General features: G+C 34.2%; 3 protein-coding genes, 1 long non-coding RNA gene and 1 other non-coding gene across 9 annotated transcripts; 2 read left to right on the top strand and 3 right to left on the bottom strand.

Moving 5' to 3' along the window:
- On the top strand, positions 1,181-8,853 carry LOC105178693 (1,4-alpha-glucan-branching enzyme). Of its 3 annotated transcripts, XM_011102233.2 has the most exons (15): positions 1,200-1,336; positions 1,535-1,614; positions 2,335-2,451; positions 2,818-3,025; positions 3,271-3,340; positions 3,500-3,769; positions 4,071-4,977; positions 5,300-5,416; positions 5,514-5,576; positions 5,743-5,850; positions 6,298-6,399; positions 6,635-6,702; positions 6,839-6,920; positions 7,372-7,488; positions 8,468-8,853. In XM_011102233.2, the coding sequence occupies exons 4-15, from the start codon at positions 2,875-2,877 to the stop codon at positions 8,654-8,656; spliced, it is 2,244 nt and encodes a 747-aa protein (XP_011100535.1). In that variant the 5' UTR covers positions 1,200-1,336; positions 1,535-1,614; positions 2,335-2,451; positions 2,818-2,874; the 3' UTR covers positions 8,657-8,853. The 3 variants fall into 3 exon arrangements, with proteins under 3 accessions (XP_011100526.1, XP_011100531.1, XP_011100535.1); XM_011102224.2 differs by lacking the exon at positions 1,535-1,614 and having other exon boundaries at positions 1,181-1,336; XM_011102229.2 differs by lacking the exons at positions 1,535-1,614; positions 2,335-2,451 and having other exon boundaries at positions 1,184-1,336.
- Positions 9,063-9,135, top strand: TRNAE-CUC. Its single transcript has one exon. It is a non-coding gene; the product is annotated as a tRNA-Glu (tRNA).
- LOC105178707 (G2/mitotic-specific cyclin-2) lies at positions 9,956-13,181 on the bottom strand. 2 transcript variants are annotated; one of them, XM_011102239.2, is made up of 12 exons: positions 12,875-13,181; positions 12,597-12,674; positions 12,308-12,443; positions 12,145-12,201; positions 11,901-11,949; positions 11,640-11,792; positions 11,434-11,565; positions 11,183-11,272; positions 10,860-11,081; positions 10,678-10,776; positions 10,403-10,581; positions 9,956-10,319 (listed from the first exon to the last, which is right to left on the bottom strand). In XM_011102239.2, the coding sequence occupies exons 2-12, from the start codon at positions 12,646-12,648 to the stop codon at positions 10,175-10,177; spliced, it is 1,314 nt and encodes a 437-aa protein (XP_011100541.1). In that variant the 5' UTR covers positions 12,649-12,674; positions 12,875-13,181; the 3' UTR covers positions 9,956-10,174. The 2 variants fall into 2 exon arrangements, with proteins under 2 accessions (XP_011100541.1, XP_011100545.1); XM_011102243.2 differs by having other exon boundaries at positions 12,597-12,671.
- On the bottom strand, positions 19,089-23,171 carry LOC105178686 (catalase isozyme 1). The gene is made up of 8 exons (NM_001304397.1): positions 23,022-23,171; positions 22,656-22,752; positions 21,552-21,829; positions 20,515-21,291; positions 20,342-20,431; positions 19,514-19,581; positions 19,326-19,419; positions 19,089-19,220 (listed from the first exon to the last, which is right to left on the bottom strand). The coding sequence occupies exons 1-8, from the start codon at positions 23,034-23,036 to the stop codon at positions 19,161-19,163; spliced, it is 1,479 nt and encodes a 492-aa protein (NP_001291326.1). The 5' UTR covers positions 23,037-23,171; the 3' UTR covers positions 19,089-19,160.
- On the bottom strand, positions 25,764-27,725 carry LOC105178681. Of its 2 annotated transcripts, none has more exons than XR_002286629.1 (3): positions 26,849-27,725; positions 26,672-26,754; positions 25,764-26,556 (listed from the first exon to the last, which is right to left on the bottom strand). It is a non-coding gene; the product is annotated as an uncharacterized LOC105178681 (long non-coding RNA). The 2 variants fall into 2 exon arrangements; XR_849158.2 differs by having other exon boundaries at positions 26,672-26,728.

Below are 27,731 nucleotides of genomic sequence, written 5' to 3'. Positions count from 1 at the left end.
CATCTGCGCTTTTAGTTGGGAGATAATGCTACCCAATAAAGTTTTCACTATTTACATATGAGCACTTAAAGATAAATTATGTTTTGCATTTATGCCCTTCAATTTTATACATTTAATATTTTGTCCCCTCAAAACTACAACAATATCGCTTTGTCTCCTCCGATGAAAAAAATAATAATTTTATTTTCAATTAGACTCATCTTTTTAAAATACGAAAGATAAGATATCGAAACTTTATGTTTTCTAAACTAGAAGTCGTTGCATGCCGTCTCTGTGTGCATATAATAAATAATTTTTCATGTGTTAAAATATATTCTAAATAACAATAAAATATATAGACTAATAAATTGCATTTCAACAAAAAAAAGAAATAAATTAAAAAATAATTCAAGATATTATCGAAACAATAAGATTGAAATTAATCTAATTAGAGATATAATTGTTATATTTAAAAACTAGTCAGGTGGTGTCAATTACCGCCGTTTGTGAATATAGATGAATTTTTTTTCTTCATATTAGTATATATTAATAATATTAGACAATTAATTTAAATTAAACCAATTACAAAATGAACTTAGTTGAAATACTCAAGCAATATTTAATATTTAATAAATAATCTTATTTTAAGAAAAATCTCGAAAATCCTCAAGCTAAGGGTTGAATTTCCCCAAATATGAAAAATAAATCAAATTTTTCAATAGCGGACTCAAGATTACTTTCTGAAAACTCGTCCGAGCTCGCCAACTTTAAGATTTCTATTAATTAACAATTATGTATACAGACAGGAAATAATTAATTTTATTAAATTAAATTTTTTTTTAAAATTATGCATAAAATTTTCTACTATAAATCATAGTTTGTTTCATTTAAATTTAATTTCTTTATATTATTAAATTCAAAATCAACAATTAAAGTTTCAATAATTTCGAAATATCTAGCAAAAAGGGTGATACAAACTTTACTTCCCTAAGTGAATGGGGCAAGATGTACATTTTCATAATTTAAAGGGTCAAAGTGTGGTATGCATGTAGTTGAAGGGGTAAAGTGAAAATTCACCCAGAAATAGTCCCAGGCCAACTTACAAGGGTAAATACGTAAAACAGGATATTTTTGCTCTGGAACTAATGTAATCTCTCTGGCATTTTCACAACCCCACCTTGTATAATTTAAGTCGAGGAAATGCCATGTCATGTGAGGACTTGGCCGGTTCGAGCAATCCCTCTCTCTACAGTTTGTTCGTTAACTGAACACTGAGAATATGTACAGTTCGTGCAGTGTTCTCTCTACGCCTGCTCTTTGGTCTTCATCTTTGATATTGAGCGAAGACTCCTCACCGGTAATTCATTTTTTAGAATTTCATTTGCGTTTGATTGTTGAATTATTCCTTTTTTTTTTTATCTGATATAATTTTTCCTGGACCTTAATGTTACTGGTGATCTGCAGAGTTTTCTGTTGATTTCTTTTTTTTTTTTTTTCGTTTATAACTATTTTATGAAACAATTCCTGTTTTCTGGAAAATTTCTGAAAATGCCAGAGGAGAGCTCGTCAAGCGAACAACTATGAGTTGCAATGAAGCTGAAACCATGGATTGATTGTTGAGATAGTTTGCTGTTGGTAAAGTTAATCTGCAGTTGTAATATTCTAAAATTAGGCAATCGTAGTATGTTAAAAGTTATCAAATTACTCTTTGATTCGACGCTGATAGACTCTGTGTGACATTAAGTTGATAGTTTTTGCTGAAGAATGATGATTAACAACAAATAAGCTTCTTTGCAGAGCTGCATGTGATATATAGTTGGGGACATCTTTTTTCTGTGTAACTGCTTCAATGTCATAGTTGAAGGAGCTCATCAGTTATCAGTTCTTTTTTAGTATGAAGTATATGCTGTAAAACTTTTTGACTTGTACATCTTTATTATGCTTCACTATATATGCTTTTGTTCTTTTAGAATTTTGTAGTGCGAACTTACTATCCAAAGCAGCTACGGTGCGGTGTGCTGTCTAAGGTGAAAAAGGTATAAAGAAAACAAAAGGAAAATGAAAACAAAAGAATATATCAGAAAATATTCAATGGCAACAAGTAATATGGAATGTTGGGAGAAAAATTCTGTGTTGTGCCTTTTTCTCTCTGCAACTTGCTAATGCTAATCTCGTTGCAAATATATAATTCAATATGTTCCTCTAGACGTATTCAAGCTTGTGGTTTCCAAACAAGAGAGAACCTCTTTCTTTTCTAATTATTTTTTGCATTGAGATATCCGGAAGCAAATTGTGATATTTATAATAAAAGTTTAAGTTTTGTCCTTCAAACGTATTCTGAGATTTGTTTGGCAGGCCTCAATTAGTGGTAGGTGCATCAGAAAGCAACAATCTGCACTCGTTGTTAGCTCTCGAAAATTGCTAGCAAGTAGAAGAGTGATTTCACCATTAAGTAATACAGCACAAGAAAAGGTATGTTATGGTATCTGATCTTTGTACTTCTAGTGCTGAAGTTTACAAAAACCACATATATTTTGGAGTTGGACTCTAAAACCTTGTGTGCTGGTGAGGTACATCGAAAAGCTGAAAAAGGATTTATCTCTTACTGATCTTTCCTTGTTTCTTTCTGATTAATTGACTATCCTCAATCAAGCCATGGAAAGGATAGAAACAAGTCTTAAGACACTTTTCAGGCATGAATTTATTGAAAACGGTGCTCTTATTTAGGATGGTACGCCTAGTTAAATATACAGATACAACAGAGTCCTTCTTTGCCCCTGAAGTTTGTTTCGCTATATCTTGAGAATGAAACAGAAACCTTTGTGCATATTCCACCAGGTGTGCAGTCCATCTGTCTCAGCGGTTTTGACCAATGAACATTCTACAATAGCAAATATGGAGGAAGACGTTGAAAACATTGGCCTCTTTAGCTTAGATCCAGGCTTGGAGGCTTATAAAGATCATTTCAGATACAGAATAAAGAGATACGTAGATCAAAAAAAGCTCATTGAAGAAAATGAGACAAGCCTTGAGGAATTTGCACAAGGTAATGATGAAACAAAAATGGCAAGGTGCTGTCATCTTTGTGTTCTGAATTTTAAAGTGCAGTTAAAAAATTCAGATTCTCTCTCATTGTCACTGTTTCTGCCAGTTAAGTTATTCTATGAGGCTGCTGGATTATTTAATTCTTCTGTTAAACCAACAACAACTTTATGACACCAAAGGATCTTAGAAGCTAGATTTTTCACTGTTTAAGATGACTTTATGTTCAATTCTTACCTTTGCATTCAGGTTATCTGAAATTTGGATTTAATCGGGAAGAAGGTGGCATTGTATACCGTGAATGGGTCCCAGCTGCACAGTGAGTCTATTGAGCTCATGGATATAAGAGTTCAGTTTATGTTTATATTTTCTAATTCTTTCACTTTTACCTTATGCTACGAAATGCATTTTCTCAACTTTTGTGGCTTATTGTCTCATGTCAGGTGGTTGCCTAACATTTAACTTGTTTCTAACTCAGGGAAGCTGAAGTTATTGGTGATTTTAATGGGTGGAATGGTTGTGGACACAAGATGCAGAAAAATCAATTTGGTGTATGGAGTATCAGAATTCCTGATATCAATGGGAATCCAGCCATTCCGCATAATTCAAGAGTCAAGTTCAGATTTAAACATAGCAACGGAGTCTGGGTTGACCGCATCCCTGCCTGGATAAAGTATGCAACTCAGGATCCTACAAGATTCGCTGCACCTTATGATGGCGTGTACTGGGACCCACCACCTTCAGAAAGGTATTTCAACAGCCACTAAAGTATAAACATTGAAACCAGAAAGATGTTTCGAAAGCCATCAGAATAGAAAGATTCAAATCAAACATATCCGGCTTTAGCTTTTTCAGTTATTTAACTCATAGGTCCTTCCACATGGTCCATAAAACTTTCCTTGGGAAAAAAGTGTTTTTATCATCTCATGCAAAGAAGTTTCCGAGTAAGTAGGAAAACTTGAATGGGGGAAAATGTTGTATTAATTTAATCATGTCCTATAAACATAATTAGACATCATTAAACAATCTCTCATTCAATAGCCTTGCAGGTACCAGTTCAAACACCCTCGTCCTCCAAAACCTAAGGCACCGCGAATATATGAAGCCCATGTTGGAATGAGCAGTTTAGAACCCCGTGTCAATACATACAGGGAATTTGCAGATGATGTTTTGCCTCGCGTTCGAGCAAACAATTACAATACAGTCCAGCTGATGGCTGTGATGGAGCATTCCTACTATGGATCATTTGGATATCATGTGACAAACTTTTTTGCAGTGAGCAGTCGATCTGGGACGCCGGAAGACCTTAAATATTTGATTGACAAGGCACATAGCTTAGGTCTTCAAGTATTGATGGATGTTGTTCACAGCCATGCAAGTAACAACATCACTGATGGACTTAATGGTTTCGATGTTGGGCAAAGCTCTCAAGATTCTTACTTTCACACTGGGGATCGAGGCTATCATAAACTGTGGGATAGCAGAATATTCAACTATGCAAATTGGGAAGTTCTTCGATTCCTTCTATCCAATCTGAGGTGGTGGCTAGATGAGTTTAAGTTTGATGGATTTCGATTTGATGGTGTAACCTCAATGTTGTATCATCATCATGGAATAAACATGGCATTCACTGGGAACTATAACGAGTACTTCAGTGAGGCCACAGATGTTGATGCTGTGGTTTATTTGATGTTGGCCAACAATCTAATACACAGTATCTTACCTGATGCTACTGTGATTGCTGAAGATGTTTCTGGCATGCCTGGACTTGGCCGACCTGTTCCAGAGGGTGGGATTGGTTTTGACTACCGGCTGGCCATGGCCATTCCTGACAAGTGGATTGACTACTTGAAGAACAAGAAGGATGAAGAATGGTCAATGAATGAAATAACTTGGAGTTTGACAAATAGACGATACACTGAAAAGTGTGTAGCTTATGCTGAGAGCCATGATCAGGTATTATAAACATCAACTCACCATGCCTGCTCTCTACTTATACTTCATTATGACAATTGCTTAACAAAAATCTTTAAACCCTTTTAATTTACCTCATCTTATATAGGTCTACCACTTTTTAAATTTTTAATAACCATGCTAGATATGCTCAGAGTTTTCTTAATTATCTCTCTTTGCTTAATTTAATTTCTCGAAAATGTAAGGCACTGAATAATGTCACCATTCTCATCTAGAGGAGATGTGTCAAATCTTTAATATCAAATTTTTATCTCTTCCAGCTATTACTATTCCTTATATTTTTCTCCGATCTTGTAATGAGTAGGCTATCGTGGGTGACAAAACAATTGCTTTTTTGCTGATGGATAAAGAAATGTATTCTGGTATGTCCTGTTTGACCGAGGCTTCTCCAGTAATTGAGCGAGGAATAGCACTTCACAAGGTATTTTAAAACCTTTTGTGTTCATTATATATTATAGATCATGGCCTTTGCTCGGTCTTCCTGATTACATGCTAAAATTGCTAAATCTTTTCCGCAGATGATTCATTTCTTGACAATGGCATTGGGAGGAGAGGGCTACCTTAATTTCATGGGAAATGAGGTAAGCAGACCCTAAAACTGAGACTTGTAGAAGATGCATAGTAATGGGAATAAATTGCTTGAATTTGGAGCTTCTGCTGAGATTTACTTTCTAACTTTAACAGTTAAAGGTACTTCTTTTCCACTCTTCTAACGGAACTGAATTTTGATATAAACATTTCTTGTAGTTTGGCCATCCAGACTGGATTGACTTCCCTAGGCAAGGAAATGGTTGGAGTTATGATAAGTGCAGACGCCAGTGGGACCTCGTAGATACAGATCATTTAAGATTCAAGGTTCGTCTTCAGTGATATTAAATGTGTCAGATACAGTTTCTGCCACCCGAAGTTTAATTTCTAGAGAAAATCTTGCTTAAACTATCCTGAGCAATTTATTGCTGCAATTAACTCTGATTAATTCAATACCTGCATTTGATTTGATTTTCCAACTTCTGAAATTGTGCAATAAATTGAAATGTTATCTATGGAAGAATTTAATCTTTTCCTGCACATTATGTTGGCTATGTTCCGCAACCTTTATTTAGTTGACACCATCTATCATGAATCACAAACAATACCTTGTACACAAGAGAAAAGAAAAAAGAAAACCTCTATCCCTCTGTAGCTTTGACACACATTTTTGACATTGTACAATATATGTTTCTCTCTGAAATTAAATTTTACTTATCTGTTCCAAGTATGCATTTCAATCCAACATTATCTCACTTGTGATTGTAAATGCAGTTTCTGAATGCTTTCAACAAAGCCATGAATTTGCTTGATGAAAAATTTGAGTTCCTTGCATCAGCAAAACAGGTTGTGAGCTGTATGGATGAAGATAACAAGGTAAAAGTATCTTTTAGAGAGAATATCAGAGCTTTTGCCTGTTACTTAAACTTCCGGCGTAGAAAGGCCTTCTATAATGTGATGCACATGATTTTGATGTTCCGGTCCCTCGTTATATTAATATTTCTATCTGATACATATAATCAATTTTCTCTAAGATGACTTGTGCGGTCATGTGATTTTTGAAATAGTAATCACCAAGTTAATGTTAAGCTTGGGTTGATGTTTATTGCAGGTCATTGTTTTCGAGCGTGGAGATTTAGTATTTGTGTTTAACTTCCATTCAGAAAATACATATGAAGGGTACATTTCTCATGAAGCAATTAAGTTGTTTCGTGCCTTTTTAAGATTTATGTGTGAATTTTGCTGAAAAGTATAGCTTGAGTTTTTATTGTGAGTTAAGTTTTTCTTAATAAATTTATCACTACCTCATGTACAGGTATAAAGTTGGATGTGACTTGCCAGGAAAATATAGAGTTGCTTTGGACAGTGATGCTTGGGAATTTGGTGGACATGGAAGAGTAAGGACCCTTTTGCTTTAATCAAATGAACCCCCTCCTTCGTACAGGCTTTACCCTGGTGAACAAGAAGCTTTTATGTTTCTAAGACTTGATTGGTGAGGGGACTTATAGAAGAAGTAGAAAAGCTCTCATTTTATCTAACTCTATGGAGTTTTCATAATTGAAAAGATGCCAAAATGTATCTAAGTTTTCTTTCTTCCTGAACCCTGCTTTTACTTTTTCCAAACACATCTAAATGTGCCTAGGCATTAGAAAAGTATGACCTTACTTAAGCTATACAGGTTCAAGGCTGATTGATTGGTCCTAGGTGAGCTAACAATTTCCTGTCTTCCCCATTCCAGTTGATGGTCTACTTTAGAGCTTATTGGCTTGGTGACATTAGATTAACTTTTCTGCAAAAATATCTCTTTGATTTGCCATATTTTAATGACACCAACGAATTTCTTGACAGGTGGGCCATGATGTGGACCATTTCACAACCCCCGAAGGAGTACCTGGTGTTCCTGAAACCAATTTTAATAACCGTCCCAACTCCTTCAAAGTGCTTTCTCCTCTCCGTACATGTGTGGTATGCTTTAAACTTTGGCCCCTTTTTACATAGTCTCATGCCTTATGATACCTTTAGTCATCTATGGTCGTTTATGAGAAAATTGCCAGAATACACAGTCTGAAGTGTTTCGGGTCAGCACACATAATTTATTGATCCCAGTATACAGTTGACATAGTTCCAGTTTTATAATTTCACATCCTTCACCACGAACTGGTGATGTTTCTCTTCAACTGTAAAGGTTTCATTTGTCTGATATATGTGTGATTGCTTTCAGAATGAGTGCTGAAGCACACATTTATATGCTCTTTCACAACTTTACAACACAGAATATGGAATTAGTAATACTCAAAACCGGTGGTACCTTAGTTGATTGGGGTGAAGATAAAACATCAGTATCATGTTTTGCTTATGGCTGAAAGCATTCATGGTAATAAAACTGATAGACATGTTGATGATTATGAACTTCATCTACTCTCTCTGTGCTTGCCATATTCTCAGTTAAAACTCAAATTTGAAGTTCAAGTTTGCTGACACATTAGAACGTTGTATCAGTAGTCTAGGGAAATAACCTCTCTCCTATTCCAACTATGACAATCGAACTTGAAATCTTGTATAACTCACTTCCTGTGGATGATGAGTCCCTTACGCCCTATTTTTTAAGTATTTTGGCGAGGAAAAGAAAAGAAAATGGGGTGAAAACAAATTCGATTGTTAGGTTGCTAAGGAAGATACTAAGAAAATGAAAATTTGATAGAAAATATAGTATATAACTAGGGAAGTCATTTTCATCATAAAAAAGACGAGAAAAATTAGAGAAAAGCCTATTTGGGTTCTCTCCTTCTCCAACACATTTATCTCCTCCATGCTCCTTTCCTCATTGTTTTCCTTGATAACCGAACAACCTCGAGATATTGCATTTCTTTTATTGCTTACCCCTTTGTTCTTGCATTTTCTTTCACTAAATGTTATCCCTAACATGTTTTACTTCTTTATGAAGGTCTATTATCGAGTCGAAGAGGACTCACAAGAGAGCAAAAACGAGGCAGGTGCAGTGAAAGAAGCTCAACAGAATAACAGTAGTTCTCATGAAGAATCTCGTTCTGCAGATGCGGATGAGCCAATTCAGATGTTAGTACCAGAAATTGGAGTTGTGGAGGACGACAACGACGATGAGCCAGATGAGTGATCATATTCTGCATCGTGAGAATTTCATCCCAACTTGTCATCAAATAGCAGTTGCTATTCCTACTGCGCTGGTGTATATAATGCTCCACAGCCTCCTTTTAATCACTGGACCGTTCGGATGATTGTTGTAATTAACTTGAAATAGTGTCACCTTGAATTTAAGTAGTATGGTATAATCAATTAATATCAAGATTTATACGTTTTTGTGTTTCACCTTACTGTTATTTTATGTGCAAACTAGTAATGACAATGACTGACTATCTGCATATGGAAGGCTTCTTTGGGAATTCCAGATGATGAAATCCAACGACTGAACTAATAAAAATTTAACATAAAATCCTCTGAAAAGGAAATACTGGATGTTTTGTGTTTAAAGTTGTTTGCATCTTAGAGAATCATGAAACAACTCCGTTGTAGTCTAGATGGTTAGGATACTCGGCTCTCACCCGAGAGACCCGGGTTCGAGTCCCGGCAACGGAAATATATATATTTATTTTTATGATTTTTGGACGTCAACTCTATTGGGTTTTCTATTTTTAAATAATCCTTTTTTGGAGCACAAGACATTTATTATTATTAGTATAGAGGTTGGGTGAGGGTGTGTTCTTTTCCATAAGTCCAACACTATAAAATTATAAGTGCAAATGTTATTGAAACTGCTCACTCAACTTACATTATGATATATTATGATGATGAGAATGTTAGTCGATAGGAAGTGCGAGTCCCCCTCTCTCTCTCTCTCTCTCTCTCGCATCAATGGAGAAATATGAAGAAATTTGTGTGTAGGAGGAAATGTAGGATTTCCAATTACAAATCCTTATTATATATATATGCTGTTTATGGGTTAGGATACTCGGCTCTCACCCGAGAGACCCGGGTTCGAGTCCCGGCAACGGAAATATATATATTTATTTTTATGATTTTTGGACGTCAACTCTATTGGGTTTTCTATTTTTAAATAATCCTTTTTTGGAGCACAAGACATTTATTATTATTAGTATAGAGGTTGGGTGAGGGTGTGTTCTTTTCCATAAGTCCAACACTATAAAATTATAAGTGCAAATGTTATTGAAACTGCTCACTCAACTTACATTATGATATATTATGATGATGAGAATGTTAGTCGATAGGAAGTGCGAGTCCCCCTCTCTCTCTCTCTCTCTCTCTCGCATCAATGGAGAAATATGAAGAAATTTGTGTGTAGGAGGAAATGTAGGATTTCCAATTACAAATCCTTATTATATATATATGTGCTGTTTATGTGTCCAATATGAAAATCTGCACAGAAGGGAGAGAGATAGGCACACCAAAAATCTAGCACAAGACATACATACACCTTTATCGAACAAGAAAAAAAACTGAAACTTTCTTGAAGAAAATTACATATATTCATCAGGAAAAGAAAAAAAAAAAAGAAAAACACTAAGAAATCTCGAGAACGAGTCTGAGTAAACCCCCCAAGGGGCAACTTGTGTTGCTCAATAATCATCCAGCCCCCCCCAACCCCGAATGCAGTTTGTTAGATCAAAGCATCGATAAGGAAAACAGCCGGTTTCTCCTTAGCAGCATAGCCGTATTTGGAAGTACTGTACTTCTTGTGCACACCGGTGAGCTTCCCGCTTCCTGCCTTCTGATGAAAACTTGCCATGATTTTTGCACATTCCCTGCAGAACAATTCATCCATACAAATTTATTGCATGTTTCCTTCAAATTTTTCTTGAGATATACGGTAGAAAAAGTCACTCACATGAGCTCGTCTTGAGTGTAATTTGTGTGTCTCTCGCACGTCTTGCTCCACTGCTTACATCCGCTGATAGTACATTGAGCTGTAAAGATTGCAGCGGCTGCTAACAAGGAAGGTGGGAACCGGAGCATCCCATACTCAATGAGGCAGAGTTCGATTATGAAGTAGGACAACAGCTCCAGCTGGTCAAGGTTTACAGAGAGAAGTTTCCTAGTGAGTAAAGTACCTGAGCATCATAAGTTGTGTATTCAGTCACATGAAACTAAGTTTCTACGAACCCTTTTGTCGGATTGAGCAGCTTTCAAGAATCGCCTCATGAACACGTACGGAGTTGGCAGGGAAAGATTGAATTGTAAGGTGTTGACCATCAGTTTCTCCTACAAGACAAGAAAAAAAGAGTTAAATCTCTGGACAGAATCTACTGTTACATTCATTTATAGATTATCGAGCGATAAACTACCATGTCGAGCACTTCTTTTCTGCTGTAAGCTCTGTCAGAGATCAATATAAGGTCCTCAACAACGGGAACAGAAACTTCTTCATACTTGCACGCAAGAAGCATAGCTGTCACCCCGACTAGCTGTAATTTCTTTCTCACAACTGATTGGACTGCTAAAAATCGATCTATGAGATTGACAGTTAAATATAATGTCTCATCCATCAGTTCGAACTTGTAATGCACCTACACATACAACATTTAACAACATCAATGAGATCCACATAATTCTTTGCTTAAATATTGCACAAGAAGTAGCACGCTCGTATGCAAGATTCAGTTTTTACCTCAATCAGCCAGTCAATAAGAATACCTCTCATTCTTTCATTAATGTCAAATTGCTGTGCCATATAGTTTGGTGGGACACAGCTCAAGCTCTGTTACAATCAAATTTACATGGTCAAGAAGATGGATAGAATGGATTTATCACGTTAGGCAACAATCCGAGTAAAAGCTTTACGCATTGAGAATGTAATTAAATGGGAAGAAAACCCGAAATCTAAAAAGTTCTCAAGCTATTAAAGAGAGAGAATTTCACCTCAGTTTTCTTGTAATAAGTATATATATCATCTATGTACTCAGTAACTGCAAGTGGATTTTTCTTATCACAACTGTCTATGTCCAATACTGGCTCATCGTGGTCGATGTCTTCCATTTCCATTTCTGCATCCTACAAATCAGTTCACAAAATAAAGAATTGCATTCGATATATTTGTCGACACCAAGATAAGCAGAAATGGATACCATTTTATCAATTTCTTCAAGCATAGCTTCTGTATGTTGCACAAACATCGGCACGTCATGGTCATCCGCTTTCTTGTAGTCATCTGCAAAGATAATAATGCAGTCGGGGTTCTCATTTGTACTCAATACTGGTTGAGCTGATGGCCTGACTTCCTGGAATAACACATAATTCAATGATCTTAGGCACAACAAAATCCCAACACAAATCTGATGCATAAAAAAAGACTGTTCTTTTTTCTTATTCTTGCAAGAATCATGTACCTCAATTGATGGCTGCTGCCCTTTTCCAGCCAATTGTGCAGCAAATTTCCTGAATAAGCATCAAGAGTGTAAACATAACATTTTTTATGAAGTCCAAAACCTGTTCTTGCAGAAATTGTTTGATCAAATCAAGTCCATATTTTCAAATTATCCATAAACTCTTAAGATTTCTCATAAAGGAACATGGGATAAAGGTTTAGGAGCAAAAATACTGCAAGAACATATGGATGAACAATCAACAAACCTAGTGACAGGGCGATGAACCGGAATAACGGGATTCTTGTTAGCAGCAGCGTTTTTCCTGGTCAAGATTTAAATCAATCAACATGGGACTGAAAAGTTGTTGTTGACATGAACAAGATTTGCTGAATAATTATGAAATGTTAGGGTTAATAAAATTTTCATACTCTGTCAAGACCCCTCTTTTATGAACAGCACAAGGGTAGGGTGGAGCTCCTACAATATTCCTGTTGATAGTACTCAAAGCCCTCCTATTATTAGCAACTCCTGCTGTAAATTTTCCACCTCCAGGCATCAATCCACCTACCAATACACATTAATGATTGTTTTCATACTTAGGTTCTATGGCATAACAATTAAAGATTCAAACACTTTGAAAACCTGAGAAAAAAGGACCCCAAACAAGAATCAAACAAGGACTGATCTTTTAGCTATAAATTTGAAATTTCAAACTACCTTGAATGTTTGAAGGCCTGATCACACCTGGAAAATTCTCATCTGATCCCATCTTGATTATCTTTACAAACACAGCTGCTGGAAGAGAAAGGATTTAATCATAAGCCCATAAAAAGAAATCAAAAACCACAAGATAAACTTATTGGGGGGAAAGGGAAAGTTTTAAATAAGATTCACACAATCAAGATTCAAGGCTGATGAACAACAGAACCCCAGATCATAAAATCATAATGAAGAACAAAGAACATATGAAGAATAAAAAATGAAAAAGGGGCAACCTCCAAATCAAGAAAAATCCACGAAAATCTCTATTAATCCAGTCTTGCACTCTTCAACAGGATCCCAAAAGAAAGAAAGACAGAAAGAGAGAGACTATAAAGAAAACCCCATCATCAAATCAATCAATGGAGTATTCACAGATGAAAAAAGTCCCCTTCTTTCTCTCCCTCAGTGTGTGTTGTGCGTCAAATCTGCTCTGTGTGTTTCTTGAGTGTTGTTCGATTGAATTCCAGAAGGGTCAATGGGGGAGATATGGGGAGAACGTAAACAGCGGATATATGTCTGCACCATACTTCTTTTTTTTTATTTCTCTTTTCATATATTTGAAAACAACGGCTAGTAAATTACGGCCGTTGGATGAAAGGTCGCGCTTGTTCCTTGTTTGGGCCAACGGTTATATTATCATCTTTGCTTTTGCTGTTGTGCTACCCACCCCTCCCCACCCCATGTGCTCCTTTTCAAAAAAAAAAAAAAAAAATAGTAAAACAAAATCTCATTAAATTTATTTATTTATAAGTATTCTTTGTTATTAATTGTCAGGTTTTCAATTAATTCTTCATTTTCTCTTCCTAATACTAAATAATTAGATAATAATCAATGCCCTCTATTTGATTTAATACCAAATCAGAACAAAATAAACAACAATTAATACCCTCTAGGCTTTTATTTTTCTTTTGTTATTTTCATAATCTAAAAGTCCGTAAACGATGATAATTATCTTCGTTAATTACAACGCAATTTAAAAAATTTTGTTTAGGCCGTATATATGCGGTTCATCATAACATCGTACATGGCGCCATGTTTGTTAACTTACTGTAATTCGGAAATTATTTTTAATAAATAACAGAAGTGTTGTCTGTCGTATTTTAAATTATAAATAAAAATATTATATAATAGGGAGAAAAATGCTAAAAGCAAGAATGTATTTTCATCTAGCAACCAAAATTTATTATCTTTCCTTATATAACATAAAAGGTATAACATAATTCCCTAATTTCTTGAAACATTTCCAATTATGGGTATTTTGTGCAAGAATGTGTGGGATGGTTCCAACTCATAGGGCCATAATTCATGTGATTATGCAAATATTTTGACAAGATTTTGCATTGCATATACATATAATTTCTTTTTTTTAAAAAATCCAAATTTATGATAAATTTATAATTTCTTTGAAAATTCACTTTTTTTGCATTTGATAAATTTCTATACAACCTTTATAGTGTAGTAGCAAAAAACCCCACAAATTGTATACAAAAGTAAAAACTACATAAAAAAGTTGTCATCTTATTAAAAGCTAAAATGATGATTTGATTTTGAAATATTGCATGGAGCGTACACACATTTGCCTCTACTTTCTTCTCTTTTCTCTTTTTACTTTTCTTGATTTAGTCAATAAACCTATGTGATCACTTTTATAAATGCACAACAGATCGAATCGTTATATAATTGACACGTACTTCAACTTTTAAGTATATCAAATTCACAAAATACTTAATATAACATAAATTTAATCCTTTTAATATACGTACATGCAAATCAAACAATTTTTTAATTTGTAAGACTCTTTTTTTTGGCTGGTTTTCAGATAGCAGTATCATACATGTTGGTCGAAAAATTTAAATTTCGCCCTTAAACTCTAGTAGACAGTCACATGTTGTGTTGTATCAGCTGATTTATGTTGAGTTATTAAGTCCACGTATCGTTATTATAACAAATTTGTATTTTAGACAGCCACATCTGCATACCATTGCTATTGGAGAAGCTATTATTGTACGTCGTATCAAGAAAAAGATAGCATACTCGTGATTCTGCCACTTCTTAATAAAATCAGCGAAGATGCGAAAAGAAAAAAAGAGCCCATTACTGCCCGTATACACAAGCATATGCATATAAAAATGGATAAAGGAATAATTTACTACTAATAATATATTTGAGTTCATACATAGTATTCAAACATGGTCAAAGAACATATAATGTTGTAATAACTCCAAAAAAGGACAAGTAAGTTTTTTAGTATAGAAACACAATGTTGTAATAATAAACAGGCCTCTGAAAAAGAGAGTTTTGGTCTTCTATAATGACAGTAGAGGACAAGAGAAACAGGAATTTGTGCAGAGGCACACTGCCCCTCAACCTCAAGATGCCCTTGCAAAATTCTTCCCTTTATCATTCATATATAGTGTAGTATAATAATCAATTTAGTACAGGACCACAACCCCCACACATGTTGTTAGAATTTAAATTTTGAGTTCATTAAATTTGTTTATTTGCAAAAGGGCACCCCCACAATTTGTTTAATATATGTAATACGAGTATGGCAGAATGGCTAATGGCATAATTATAAGTAAATTTGAAAAGAGTTCTTGCTGTTAGATAATCAGAATTTTCATTAAATTCATGTGGCTGATTGTATTTATTACGGCTGTCGATGTTGTTTGTGCTGTAAAAAACATATTGCTGCCATGTTTTCAATCTAAATATAGCTTAGTGTTGGTAGAGTTTTGTGGAGGGATGTGACGTCCGTAAGATTTTATACATGATTGAGAAATTAATTGATAACTATTAAGAAAATTTAAATTTTATTATAATAAATTATAGGTTGATATTAGAATATATTAAAATTTGAATAGAGTAAATTGGAACTTATTATAAAATTTGGGAGTAAATTATATTAATTAAAAAATTAGGTAGGATGTAATGGGTATTTTGAAAAGGATTTATATTTATATATTTGGATATAGTATATTGATTGTTTATATGTTTGATTGTGGACTATTTGTTGGGTTACTTTGATATTGATGAAATTGTTATTATGTTTATATGTGGTTGTATTGTACGGACGTGAGATAAATAATTATGTGGTTGTATAATTGATTGGTGAGTGAAACCGAATGGGAAAGTTAATGATGAGAATTATCAAATAGAATTGAATGATGAAGTTAATGATGTTGTTGTGAATTGGAATAAAAGATGGCTTGCCTAACTGGAAGGGGGCATACTGCAATGGTTTATGATAATATGATTAAGAACAAGTTGTGTGCTATCATTGATCAATGGAGATGATGTGACATATCATATGTGTTGTGTGATATCAAAAAAAAAAAAAAGAAAAAAAAATATTGTGATTGAGATAATGACGATAGCCGGCAAGGCCTTTGAGTGATGCACTTAAGTAGGGCCCTAAGGAAATAAACGAAACTGTCACTATTATGTCGGAGGCTGATATATTAGTATGAGCATATGTTATTTCTTATATCTGCTGGTATTATTCGACGAATATTGGTTGGTTGATATGATTGTATTATGTTTGACTTGCGACGTATGATTATATATATATATATATATATGGATTGATTGACTCCACTTACTGAGTAGGCAACTCACTCCTTGCCACGTACTTTTCAGGAGATAGGTTACACTGACTGGTCATATTAGATTTTGAGACGTGCCATTATTGTGAATAGGTGGGCCCTGACATCTGAAGTCAGGAGTTCTGGCTATGAGATTATTGGATATACCAGTGTTTTGTCGGGTTTGTATTTTGATAATGCCTATTATCCCATAAGGTGTTTATTTATTATAACGATAAATGAGAATATTTTATAAGAGGGATTGTAATTAAGGAAAGAGTATGATAATTAACAGTGATTAAATGTAGCGTCATAGGGGTGCTACAGGGGCAGTTTTGTTAAATCGTCTTAACATATCATGAAAATGTTGATATTGCTTTTGTGTTGTAAAAAGAAATAGAACAAAATTATTAGAATAGGTGACCAGAAAATCAATTGAATTGGAGGTTTTGGAAACCATTTAGCAATCCTTATGAATGTGATATTAGTTTGATGAATGTAGTAAGCATTCATCTGTGGCACTATGTGTTTGTTGTGTTTTAACGTCACAAAAAATGCCCACAAACCAATTGACTAACCCATTTAGTTGGGTTGCGCATTGGATGGCAACTACCTAACTAACTTTTGAGGGTTGGTCTGAAACATTCCAAGTCGAAGATTTCGAGACTGGGCATCAAGAGTCCTATAGAGACTTGCACTAAGTATTGCATTCATTGGATGAGTGTCATGTTTCATCGGCGATAGACATGTGATGTCTATGCAATTTTAGTGGATTAATTGACAAAGTTATTAACTGATTGAACTGACTAGCGGGAATCATCATATGAAATCCCTAGAGGCTTGGTCGGTATGACTTGAATTTCCGACTCCAATAATACATGATTAGTCTTTGGACTTGAGAAATCATGACAGTCGCATGCATATGATGGCTATATCTTGAATCTGGGGAGAAATGACTGCGTTTTCAATGTGGTTGTTATAAGCCTTGTCTAGTGTAGCCGGAGTATGTAGTGAGAATGGTGAATTTCAAGATAGAATCTGTCCCCTATCAGTATATAATGGATATATTTCCTATGCGCTTTGAGATGGTTTAGACTCTCTAAGTCTATGGCCGTAGCGATTGGTCGAATAGGAAATGGTTTCTTTGTCGATCAATAAAGTAAACATATCTCAAGTATTCAGCATAGTTGTCTAGTCCAAAATGAGAACCAACGCCCAAATACATGCACAACATACTCATACACACTCATATAGATGTTCTCATTTAGATACACATAAAGATGTTCACATTTCGATAAATCAATCAACACCAAACTCAATTATTATTATTTTTTTTTTCAAAAATTTATTATTCGTATTGATTTCAATCTTTGTCATTGAATTACCGAACCATTTCAAATATCGAAATATTATATTTATTTGTTTTTATATTCACTTTTGTATACATATCTTTATGTGTTAATTATTCTTACTATTTTTTTTAAATTACTTATTAAAAGTTCTTTGGATTAAATATAATTACTATTCCTAAAGTATCCACTACAACAATTATCATTACAAATATTGCTTTCTGACAAAAAATAAAAATAAAAATAAAAAAATTGCTAAAATACCAAATCACCCTTTGTCGAGACTTTGTCGAATTCTAATTTCACTTGTCCATTGAGCTCTTTTCATTATTGTAATCCTAATACCTAGGGCTTGTTTTATTTTAGTTTCACTTGTTTATCAAACCAAATTAAAAATAAATTTTTACATATATATAATTACCACATATTTGTTACTACCATATATATATATATATATATTAATTATATACTTTTTATTAATTCATCTGCCCTTTTGATTTTATCAATTGTATATTTTTTAAGTATATATATATATATATAACTTTATTCTTAATTTTGTTTGACAAATAAGTGAAACTAAAATAAAATTAGCTCCAAATACTTTAGAATTATGAAAATAAAAACAGCCTGATGGATAAGTGAAAATAAAATTAGAAAAAATTTCGACACTTTTTATGTTCAACATTTTAAAAATCCCTCTAATTTTTTTTTTTCCAGATGTAGAAATTAAAGGTCAAAAGTGGTAACTATGTTAACTCAATTTTCTTTATTAAAAAAAAGGTACAGTGCTTAATGAGTACTTTTAATATAGATAATAATTAACTGTTAAATATTTCTTTGTATATCTGCAGCAAAAAGATTCCAAACATCGACCACCTAACACATATGATTTAGCAATTATCAAGAATCGAACAGGTCAACTTAGTTCCACATTCCATATACTAAGTTTTTTATTTAATAAAATTTTAATTTGATTCGACTCGACCTGACCTAATAAATATTCCTAAATAGGCTTTTCGTCCCGAGACAAGAGGCTCATTTTATTCTCTCTAGTAAATTTAATCTATTAGGACAAGAATGTTGCCTTAACCATTCCATATCAATAATAATATAGCCTTCCAGAAACAACATTTTATTTTATGATTAATAATTTCATTAAGCTAAATAAAAATGGGTAATTATTCAAAAACGAGTACAACAACAACAGAACGAAAGGTGCCACCCTTAAGAATATCATTGAGGTTGCGTTTGGATTGAAAGATTTGAGAACTAAAGGTTCTGAAACTCCACCTAATATTAATTGGAGTCGTTTGAAATCTTTAGCTCCAAATACAGTTCTTCCAAACACAACCCAACGATAATAACGCCGTTGAAACTGCAGTACCAGGATGCAGAATCTTCATTTATTAAGATTAGGATATTATTGTCTTGGTTAATGATGACACAACAAACACAAGTTCGACTTCTTACATAATGGAACAATGTAATCAAACGACTATAACTGAGTGTATAGTTCCAAGCACCAAATCCTCTGCACTGTTCTTAATCCCACAACCCAAAACAAGATCATCTCTCCTCATTCATCTTCACATTGTTGGCCTCACATTGAGACGAGAAGCAAGTTTCTGACCAAGAGACTTGTCAGCCTGTACAAATTGAGGTTAACACAAGTAAATACGAGTCTTCGCTCGAATATGGGCATCAATATTTATTAAGAGAAAAAGGAAGAGAAGAAGAAGAAGAAATGTGACCTGAGACCAGTATGAAATCCAGATACTGCGGATTTCATGGGTAAGACGGGGATCAGACAGAGCCTCGACCCATCGGCGGATAAATCTCTCTTGCCTGAAGAAGAGATGAGATGAAGAAAAATTAAACTCTAATGTACTCTCAAAAAGCCAACAATTATCAATTTTAATGTGGGTAGGATGTGGCTTACCTGTCTGGTGCCCAGGAACGGTATCTCTCACCAGGTTGCTTAAAGTTGTTCTCCTTCTCGATGCAGCGCTGCATAGATCAACAAATTGTTAGAACATATCGCATGAAACGTTCAGCATGTCACTCTTAACCAAAAAGATGCAGACTTTGTTGATATTGCATTTCAGGACTAGATTATAAGGGTTCAGTGATTCGACTGTTAGCTTTTTCATAAAAATCTCCAGTATATGATTTAACTCCAAACAAGCAGGCAGATAAGCCCTTTGTTTCAACAAACTAACTTGACGGCAAGCTACTCCCTGATCCCAAAATAACTGCTTCAACTTGCTAAAATGCCCTATGCAGAATCTTATCTAATCCAATTTGCACCAAAATATAACATCCGTATCACCTCACTTTTCCCATCTCTATTTTCTATTAGATGAGAATCATAAATTATTTTTCTTCATTTAGTGTTTGAGTTATTTACCAGGTTCACCATCTCGATAGTTTCTTCGGTTCCATAGAAACAAATACAGAAGATATTTTTTTAGTTGAGTGTTCAGAGGCAGAGGATTAAATCAGTGAAATTACTTACATATATATCTGTATATATATATATATATATATAATTTGCCCAAGGACTGAGGCTCACAGGAGAACAGACTAACTGCCGATGATTTGGGAAAGGCCTTATGATTCCACCTTGATGAACTCAAATAAATTCTAAACCGAAGACCGAAACAATCCATGACTTTCCCGTCAACTCCTTATAGTGCAATATCAAATTTAACTCATATAAAGAAACATTATATCAGGTGGTAGAAACAAGCCAATTGAAACTATATACCTTTTCACGCTTCCCTGACAACACCACTGGAGGAATGGGGTACATCTCGGAATGACGAGTGGGATCATACCTTGAAGGGAAGTAGTTCACCTGGAAAGATCCAGAACATCAGATTAAAACATCAGACTTAAGATGCTGGAAAGACATAATCTTAAGAAGCAGCAGTAAAATACCTCTTCATCCCTGTGCATGAAGTTCATGAAACCTTCATGATGATTGTTGTGATGGGCACATTTGGGAGCATTAGCAGGAAGCTGGAGATAATTTGGCCCAAGACGGTGCCTTTGAGTATCGGCATAAGAAAATATCCGAGTTTGCAGAAGCTTGTCATCAGAATAGTAAATTCCAGGGACGATAATAGCAGGGCAAAAAGCAAGCTGTTCATTCTCTGCAAAGAAGTTATCAATATTCTTATTCAACACCATGCGACCGACGGGCTGCAGGGGCAAGATGTCCTCAGGCCAAGTCTTGGTCACATCAAGTGGGTCGAAGTCAAATCTGTCCTCATGGTCGGGATCTATAATCTGAATAAAGAGCTTCCACTCTGGATAGTTCCCTGCTGCAATTGAATCATAGAGATCCTGGGTGGCATGGCTGTGATTAGCTCCTCCAACCTTAATAGCTTCATCCTCCAACAGAGACTTCACTCCACAAGTAGGCTTCCAATGGAACTTCACATAATGTGCTTTCCCAGCCTTGTTGATTAGAGTATAGGTGTTAACACCGGAGCCATCCATGTGCCTGTAATCTTGTGGAACACCGATATCATCAAAGAGGAATGTGAACATATTCAAACTCTCAGGATGGTGGGAGAAGAAATCCATGATTCTCCAGTTCTCTTGAATGTGGGACTTTGGATTGGGTTTCAATGCATGAACCATATCAGGAAATTTCATTCCATCACGAATAAAAAAGACAGGGAAGTTGTTTCCCACCAAATCAAAGTTTCCCTGCAACAGTGAAGGGAAGTAACCAACATCAGTTAAGTAATATCACGTCATAATGTCGAACATCTTTTGCCACTTGATCTTTTAAATAAGCATTCCATTCTGATAAATTTTTGAAAGAGGAAAATAATAAATGAATTGAAAGTAAAAAAATCCATCTTTTTTAACGATAAAATTCATGCAATCAAGGAGATAAAGGATTTTCTGGTTCATATATGCAAAAGAGATTTAGCACAAATAAAATGGAACATCAACTTTTTTACCTCTCTTGTGTAAAATTTCACTGCAAATCCCCTGGGATCCCTGAGAGTTTCAGGGCTACCGCGCTCATGGATGACAGTGGAGAATCGAACAATAACTGGTGTTTGAACTCCTGGAGCTCGAAGGAAATCAGCACAACTAAGGTGGGAAATATCATGAGTGACCTCAAAAAAACCCTTGGCACTTGCACCTCTGGCATGGACAACACGTTCTGGGATCCTCTCACGATCGAAATTAGCAAGTTTCTCCACCAAATGGTAATCTTCAAGGAGGATCGGACCTGTCAAATAGAAGATTATTTTGCATCAGTACCCAAAGTTTGATGACCCATTCAACTCAAGGCCATAAAAGAGGACTTCTATACATTAAGAACGAAAAAAGCGAGCTGCATACAAAATTGATGAGAACAGTGTAATCATACTATACCACACCATTTCGATGAAAAAGTATACACATAACTAGAGTCTATGCACATTAAGCAAATTCATCAATATTCCCTCTTGAAGAATTCATTATGCTCAACGGATATCTTGCCTTACACATATGAACATAAGTTAAGGATAATATCAACAAGCATTAAGAAAAACCTAAGAGCTAAACAAAGCTGAAATAAACAAACTATACTATCAACAAATCAAGGACAAATCTCAAAGAGAAAAAAACAGTGAATTTTCGTCATAATCACAAGAACAGAAACACCTAGCAAAAATCATGCAACTATTCACTTATCCATCACCCAATTCTCTATTGTTGCAGTCAAACAATCGGCAGGGCGAATCACAACTTCTGAATCAATTCCAAAAGAAAAAGTGGAAAGCAACTGATTGTGGCCAACATCTTATCATAAAGTTGGGACATCCAAATCTTGTCCAAGCGGACCCCCAAAACACTTTCAACTGTGTAGGAAATTAACATTCAAAATGACCCCGCAAGACAAAACAATCATCGACTCCTTGCATCATTGACCATCAGACACAGAATCAATAAAAAAGGACCCACCAAGTGAAAAGTTCCACTATCTACCAACCAAAATACCAAACCAATCACAATGATTAATGAATCTGAATTCCACTAAAAAGGAGAAACACAAGCGAAAGAAGAAGTACCTCTACTTCCGACGGTCAACGAGTTGTTATTGTTCCAAACCGGAGCTCCAGAATTCGTAGTCATAAAAGGTGAATTGAAAGCACTAGACGGACGGTACTGCGCCAGAACCAAACCATCAACATCAATATTCCACGGAAAACAGAAAATCAAACACACAGACACACACCAAAAAGAAGAAGAAGAAGTTGTACAGTACGCATCACCTCCAAGCTAAAATCAATACACTAACCATTAAAAAACATCATCCAAAACACCAAACAATCACGAATTTGACCACACACTAGCAATCATACAACCAAGCGAATAACCTCCAGCACCATCAATCCAAAATCAATGAAAACCAAATCCAAAACCAAAAACAGTACCTTGTACGGATCCATGGATAGAGCTCAGGCAGAGTTCTCACTTCCCTTGTCAAGAATCCAATTTGTTCGCCAAGGAGCACGAGGAACGTGTGGAGATCAGCTCCCGAGTTTTTAAATTGTGGTGGTGGGGCTCTCTTGTTCTTCGGCTCGCAATTCTATATACCTCTCTCTATACAAACACACACAGACACCCAATTTATATAACAAAACATTTAAACCAAAGGAAAAAATATTATCCTTACAACAAAAATAAATATATTTCATTTTTTTCTTACAATAAAGTCCAAATCATTTAATTTCCTAAATAAAAATTATATCATTATCTTATTATATGTGGCTCTTCTTTTATTATTATCACATAATATATTCGAATTTTTTGTGTCTCACAATCCATCTACGCAAACCTGATAATATTCAGTAATTCGAAAAATAAAATCACGAATGTCGTATCATAAATATTTCGATCGGAAATTTCATAAAATATCATTTTGAATTTTGTCAAATAAACATATCTGATAATACAAAAATAAATATAATATATATATAGATCGATTTTGGAGGCGAGTTTAATGCAAATGCAGATATTTTTTTAGTCATTTATTGTCGTAAATAATATCTTTCTTAAAGAGCAACATTAAATAACTTATGTTGTTTTTTTCCGTATATTTTGATCTGTGTTTGTTCTAAACGAGTTAAAATTTTGACTTTTACCAGACTCATGTTGCAGTAACATGTCATCGTATTGGTCAAAATCCTTCTTGATGAGACTGTGGAATATTTAATATTCATTTGCTTTATTAATAATTGACTTAGTTAGCACAAACAAAATAGGATTGAATTTTTTTTAAAAAAATAGAAACAATAGTTAAAAAGTAATATAAATAAGGGTAAATTATATTTTGCCATATGAACTGTACCCGTTTGTACACTTTGGCATCTAAATTTTTTATTTGTGTCAACTTACCATCTCAACTTTGTGAAATTTTTGCAATTTGCTATATATGACCATTTTTTCTTGATTTTTCTGGTGAAAAAGCATCACATGTTGTGCATATGAGAAAAATATCACATCACACAACCTTTAAATATCACTGCACAATGCATGTGAAATTTTTTCGATGAAAAAACAGTTACAAATGGCAAAATGCAAAATTACATAAATCGAATTTAACTCAAAGGGTATTTGTATAAATTTTTTTCATAGACGAAATGGGAATATTTAGATTTATAATTTCAAGAAATGTATTTATAAGTTTTAAAAAACATAAAGTGTTTATATAATTAAATTTCATTATAAAAATTGTCCATATATTAATTTTTTATACGATGGAGATTTTTTAACAATTCAGGTATCAAATTTCAAGATATAATTAATGAATTTTTGGCACTATTCAATATATTTTATGTGGGCTAAATTTTTTTCATAAAATAAGATATAAATGATTTATTTTAGGGGTAATATAAAAATAGAGGATGTGATGAAGCCATGTTTTCTTATCCAAGGCTTTGGAGTTTATCCAGTCTGCATCTGCTGCTGTGTGGCGGTAATGAATTCGTCCGATACGATTGCGCCACGTAGCAACTGTCCTTGAGGTGCGTGCTGGTGATAGAAAGCAACCCTCCGTGGGCCGGAAACAAGAATGGGCCGCAATTCATCTGGGCCCACACCACAAGTTTTTTGGTTGTAATTTTTTTTATAATTATGTTTAATTCAAAAAAATAAAAATAAATGAAGAAGAAATACAAAGTTTGAATCTCGTAGTGTGAAACGGAAATATGCTTTTTGGATGTGTGTGCCCTTCAATCAAAGGTCTAATTGGATTTTTAATTGGGACTTATATTGTAGTTATATGTATAAAATATTTTTAAAATTAAATAAATAAATAAATAAATATTTGTACATGTGAAGTGTATGGGTGAAATCTAATAAGGAAAAATATCTATCTTTTTATTATTAGAATTTTGTATTCATAAATTACATGATAAATAAGACTTTATTAAGCTGATGAAGCGAAATTGAAGCCCGTTCGAATCTCATCAATGAGTGACCGTTTATCTGTTTAAATAGTAATTAGTTGTTACGCAGATAAGTGATATACTGATTATCAAGGCTTGTAACGAACTTGTAGCTAATTTACTGAAAAAACAAAAAAATATGGCCTTTATAATTTTCCAGCGCAAGGAAAATTTTACATGTTAAAATTATATTTTTAGTCCCATAAATTAAAAAATAATGCAAATATTGTCCCAAAAGCTTAATAGATTTGGTTCTACAGAATTAATGTATTGGACTACAACCACAATGACTAAAAATATTAATCTCGTAAAGTACTTGGGGCGAAACATGCAATGCTTCATGTCCTAGGGGGTTAAAAGTGCAATTTTCCCTTAAAATTGATAACAAACTATACTCACTGTTTGGTTTGTTCCAAAAGATGGCATCAAATTCTTATAAAATTTGTTGTTTTCATAATTTTTGTTTTTGGGTAGAACAACGTGCAAAACCTGCCTAAACCGAAAAAGTAATACGTAAGATGCAATAATCAAGAACTTGTGTTTTTAACCATTGATCATTCTTGATCCAACGGTCATGGATGGACTAAGTACGAGCTATTTACATCCTATCCATCCAAAAGTCAAAAGGTTCTTGATTTAACATTTCAACAAATTGTGAGGAAAAGAGAAGGGGAAATTGTGGGAGAGTAGACCCACAAGTTGTAGAAATATTTGGTACAAGTTTGAAGACATATCTCACATTTTTGGTGTGCTGGTTTCAAATTCAAACCTTACATGTATACCAGTTTCATCGATACATTATCATATGTATTCGACTAATACATCAATATAATTAAAAATAATAAATAAATTCATATAAAATGTTATAAATATCAGCACACGTCTGATGACACTCCAACCCATATCGCTCAGTTTCTTCATTTAACATTTCAACAAATAGTGAGGAAAAGATTTTGGGCTGCAAGTTGGAACATATATCTCACATGTATGGTGTGGTGATTTCAAATGTTACTTGTACAATTTGACCACCACACCCTAAATAAATTCTCAATATATATTATATTTTTGGTTTCATAATAGAAGTATCTCCCACTATGCTTGTCCTTGCTTTTAATAGACCGATTGAACAAAGAAAGGGGAAAATAAATAAAAAGGGGATAAATTGTGATGAGTTTTTCTTAAATTTGTCATAATTATAAATAACTCGTGTTTTAAAAAATTTATAAATATTCCCCTGAAATTACAAATAATCCTAACAAATACCCCTTATGATGGCTATCACAAGGAGGTATTTGTAATTTTTCAAAAAATGAGAGGGTGTTTGTAGTTATAACAAACCTCAAGGGCGAGAAAGTATTTATAATTATGACGAACCTCAAGAGAGCCCGTTGTAATTTACCGACACAAAAAAGTTTCTTCTCACCATAAAATGTCACGATTTCAACAATGATATGGATATGGAAAGTTCCTCTGAGTTTGCCTCAAAAGCTAGAAACATGATCCCATGCTGATCTCTCCCCTTTCATGCCAAGAAGTAAAGTTTTCAGGCAATTCAGATACAAGATACAGCAATCACTATACAAATGAAGAAGAAAACAAATATGCAAATGTGACCAACTGCAAATAGTTTATACCTTCGTTTGTTGTCAACTGGACTGCTCTCTTCCCGACTTCACTGCGTGATTGCTAATCTGAGCACGAGATAAATACAAAAGCACTGATATAAATCACATCAAACAAGCAGTGTTAATGTTGGGATCAAATAACAGAAACAGATACTACAACACCATTCATGAAAAACAAGAACTCACAACATATATCTCATTGGTTGGCGGTATCATTGTGCTCCAAAAATTTATCAAGGCGTTCCATCGTAAGCCACCCTCCCTGACAAACCTTCATTGTGTCACTACTTGATCTCCCTCATCTGGAGAGTAAATGCTCTTGCTGCTGCTTAGGCTATGATCTCACATGTTAATTCTGCACATCTTTCCATGCATCTTTTATATAATGCCAGCTATGATGGATAAAGAAGTTCACACTAATTCTTGAAAAGCAAGAAATTTTAATAGCAGATGCACACGTACATAAATTTGCATATTAGGATTGCCCCAACACTATTCCTTTTGCAAAATGAACGGAGGCCATTGGTTCAGTGTTCAAAGGAAAAAAATAATCAGCCATATGACAAGCACAACAAACAAGAGATCCATCAGTTATAACACCAAAAAATTTGAGAAATAAACACTCCCTTCACACAAATCAGCCATGTTTTCAAATAACTTACTTCAATAAAGATAAGGAAAACACCAAACTGATGCCGATTATTACCTATCACACTCCTCTTTAAGATCAAGCACTTTAAAAATGAAAACATACTTTAGCAACCAAATACCAAAAAGAGAAGGTCATTTCCTCGTTTAGTTTTACTGCATGCAGTTTGCCACCTAAAGCTGCATAAATCCTCATAACTAACTTCACAACATACCAAAAAAGAAGAGAAAGCCAGGAAAAGTTAACTTGTGCATAAGGTAGTAGGATAACATCTTTTTCAGCATGAAGGATGCTTCACCAGTTACTTCAATTTCTTCTAACTTGACTTAGAACTATTTAAACTTTGACTGTTTGAAATTCAAAAAAATAATATCCAAATGAAACATAATTAGGAAGAAGAAAAAGAAAAAGTGTAAGATA

This window comes from Sesamum indicum, linkage group LG2 (genome assembly GCF_000512975.1).
Source record: "Sesamum indicum cultivar Zhongzhi No. 13 linkage group LG2, S_indicum_v1.0, whole genome shotgun sequence".
Lineage (NCBI taxonomy): Eukaryota > Viridiplantae > Streptophyta > Magnoliopsida > Lamiales > Pedaliaceae > Sesamum > Sesamum indicum.
This window is presented reverse-complemented; position numbering and strand designations above follow the sequence as displayed.

Coding starts and splice junctions, on each gene's coding strand:
- LOC105178693 (XM_011102224.2), top strand. CDS start 1,259: ATGTACAGTTCGTGCAGTGTTCTCTCTACGCCTGCTCTTTGGTCTTCA. Junction 3,026..3,270: donor CCTTGAGGAATTTGCACAAG/GTAATGATGAAA, acceptor CTTTGCATTCAG/GTTATCTGAAATTTGGATTT. Junction 3,770..4,070: donor GACCCACCACCTTCAGAAAG/GTATTTCAACAG, acceptor ATAGCCTTGCAG/GTACCAGTTCAAACACCCTC.
- LOC105178707 (XM_011102239.2), bottom strand. CDS start 12,648: ATGGGATCAGATGAGAATTTTCCAGGTGTGATCAGGCCTTCAAACATT. Junction 12,444..12,596: donor CAGGCCTTCAAACATTCAAG/GTAGTTTGAAAT, acceptor GTGTATTGGTAG/GTGGATTGATGCCTGGAGGT. Junction 10,582..10,677: donor CTGCTCAATCCGACAAAAGG/GTTCGTAGAAAC, acceptor AACCTTGACCAG/CTGGAGCTGTTGTCCTACTT.
- LOC105178686 (NM_001304397.1), bottom strand. Junction 21,292..21,551: donor TGAAATTTTACACAAGAGAG/GTAAAAAAGTTG, acceptor TCACTGTTGCAG/GGAAACTTTGATTTGGTGGG. Junction 19,582..20,341: donor TGTCAGGGAAGCGTGAAAAG/GTATATAGTTTC, acceptor TGATCTATGCAG/CGCTGCATCGAGAAGGAGAA.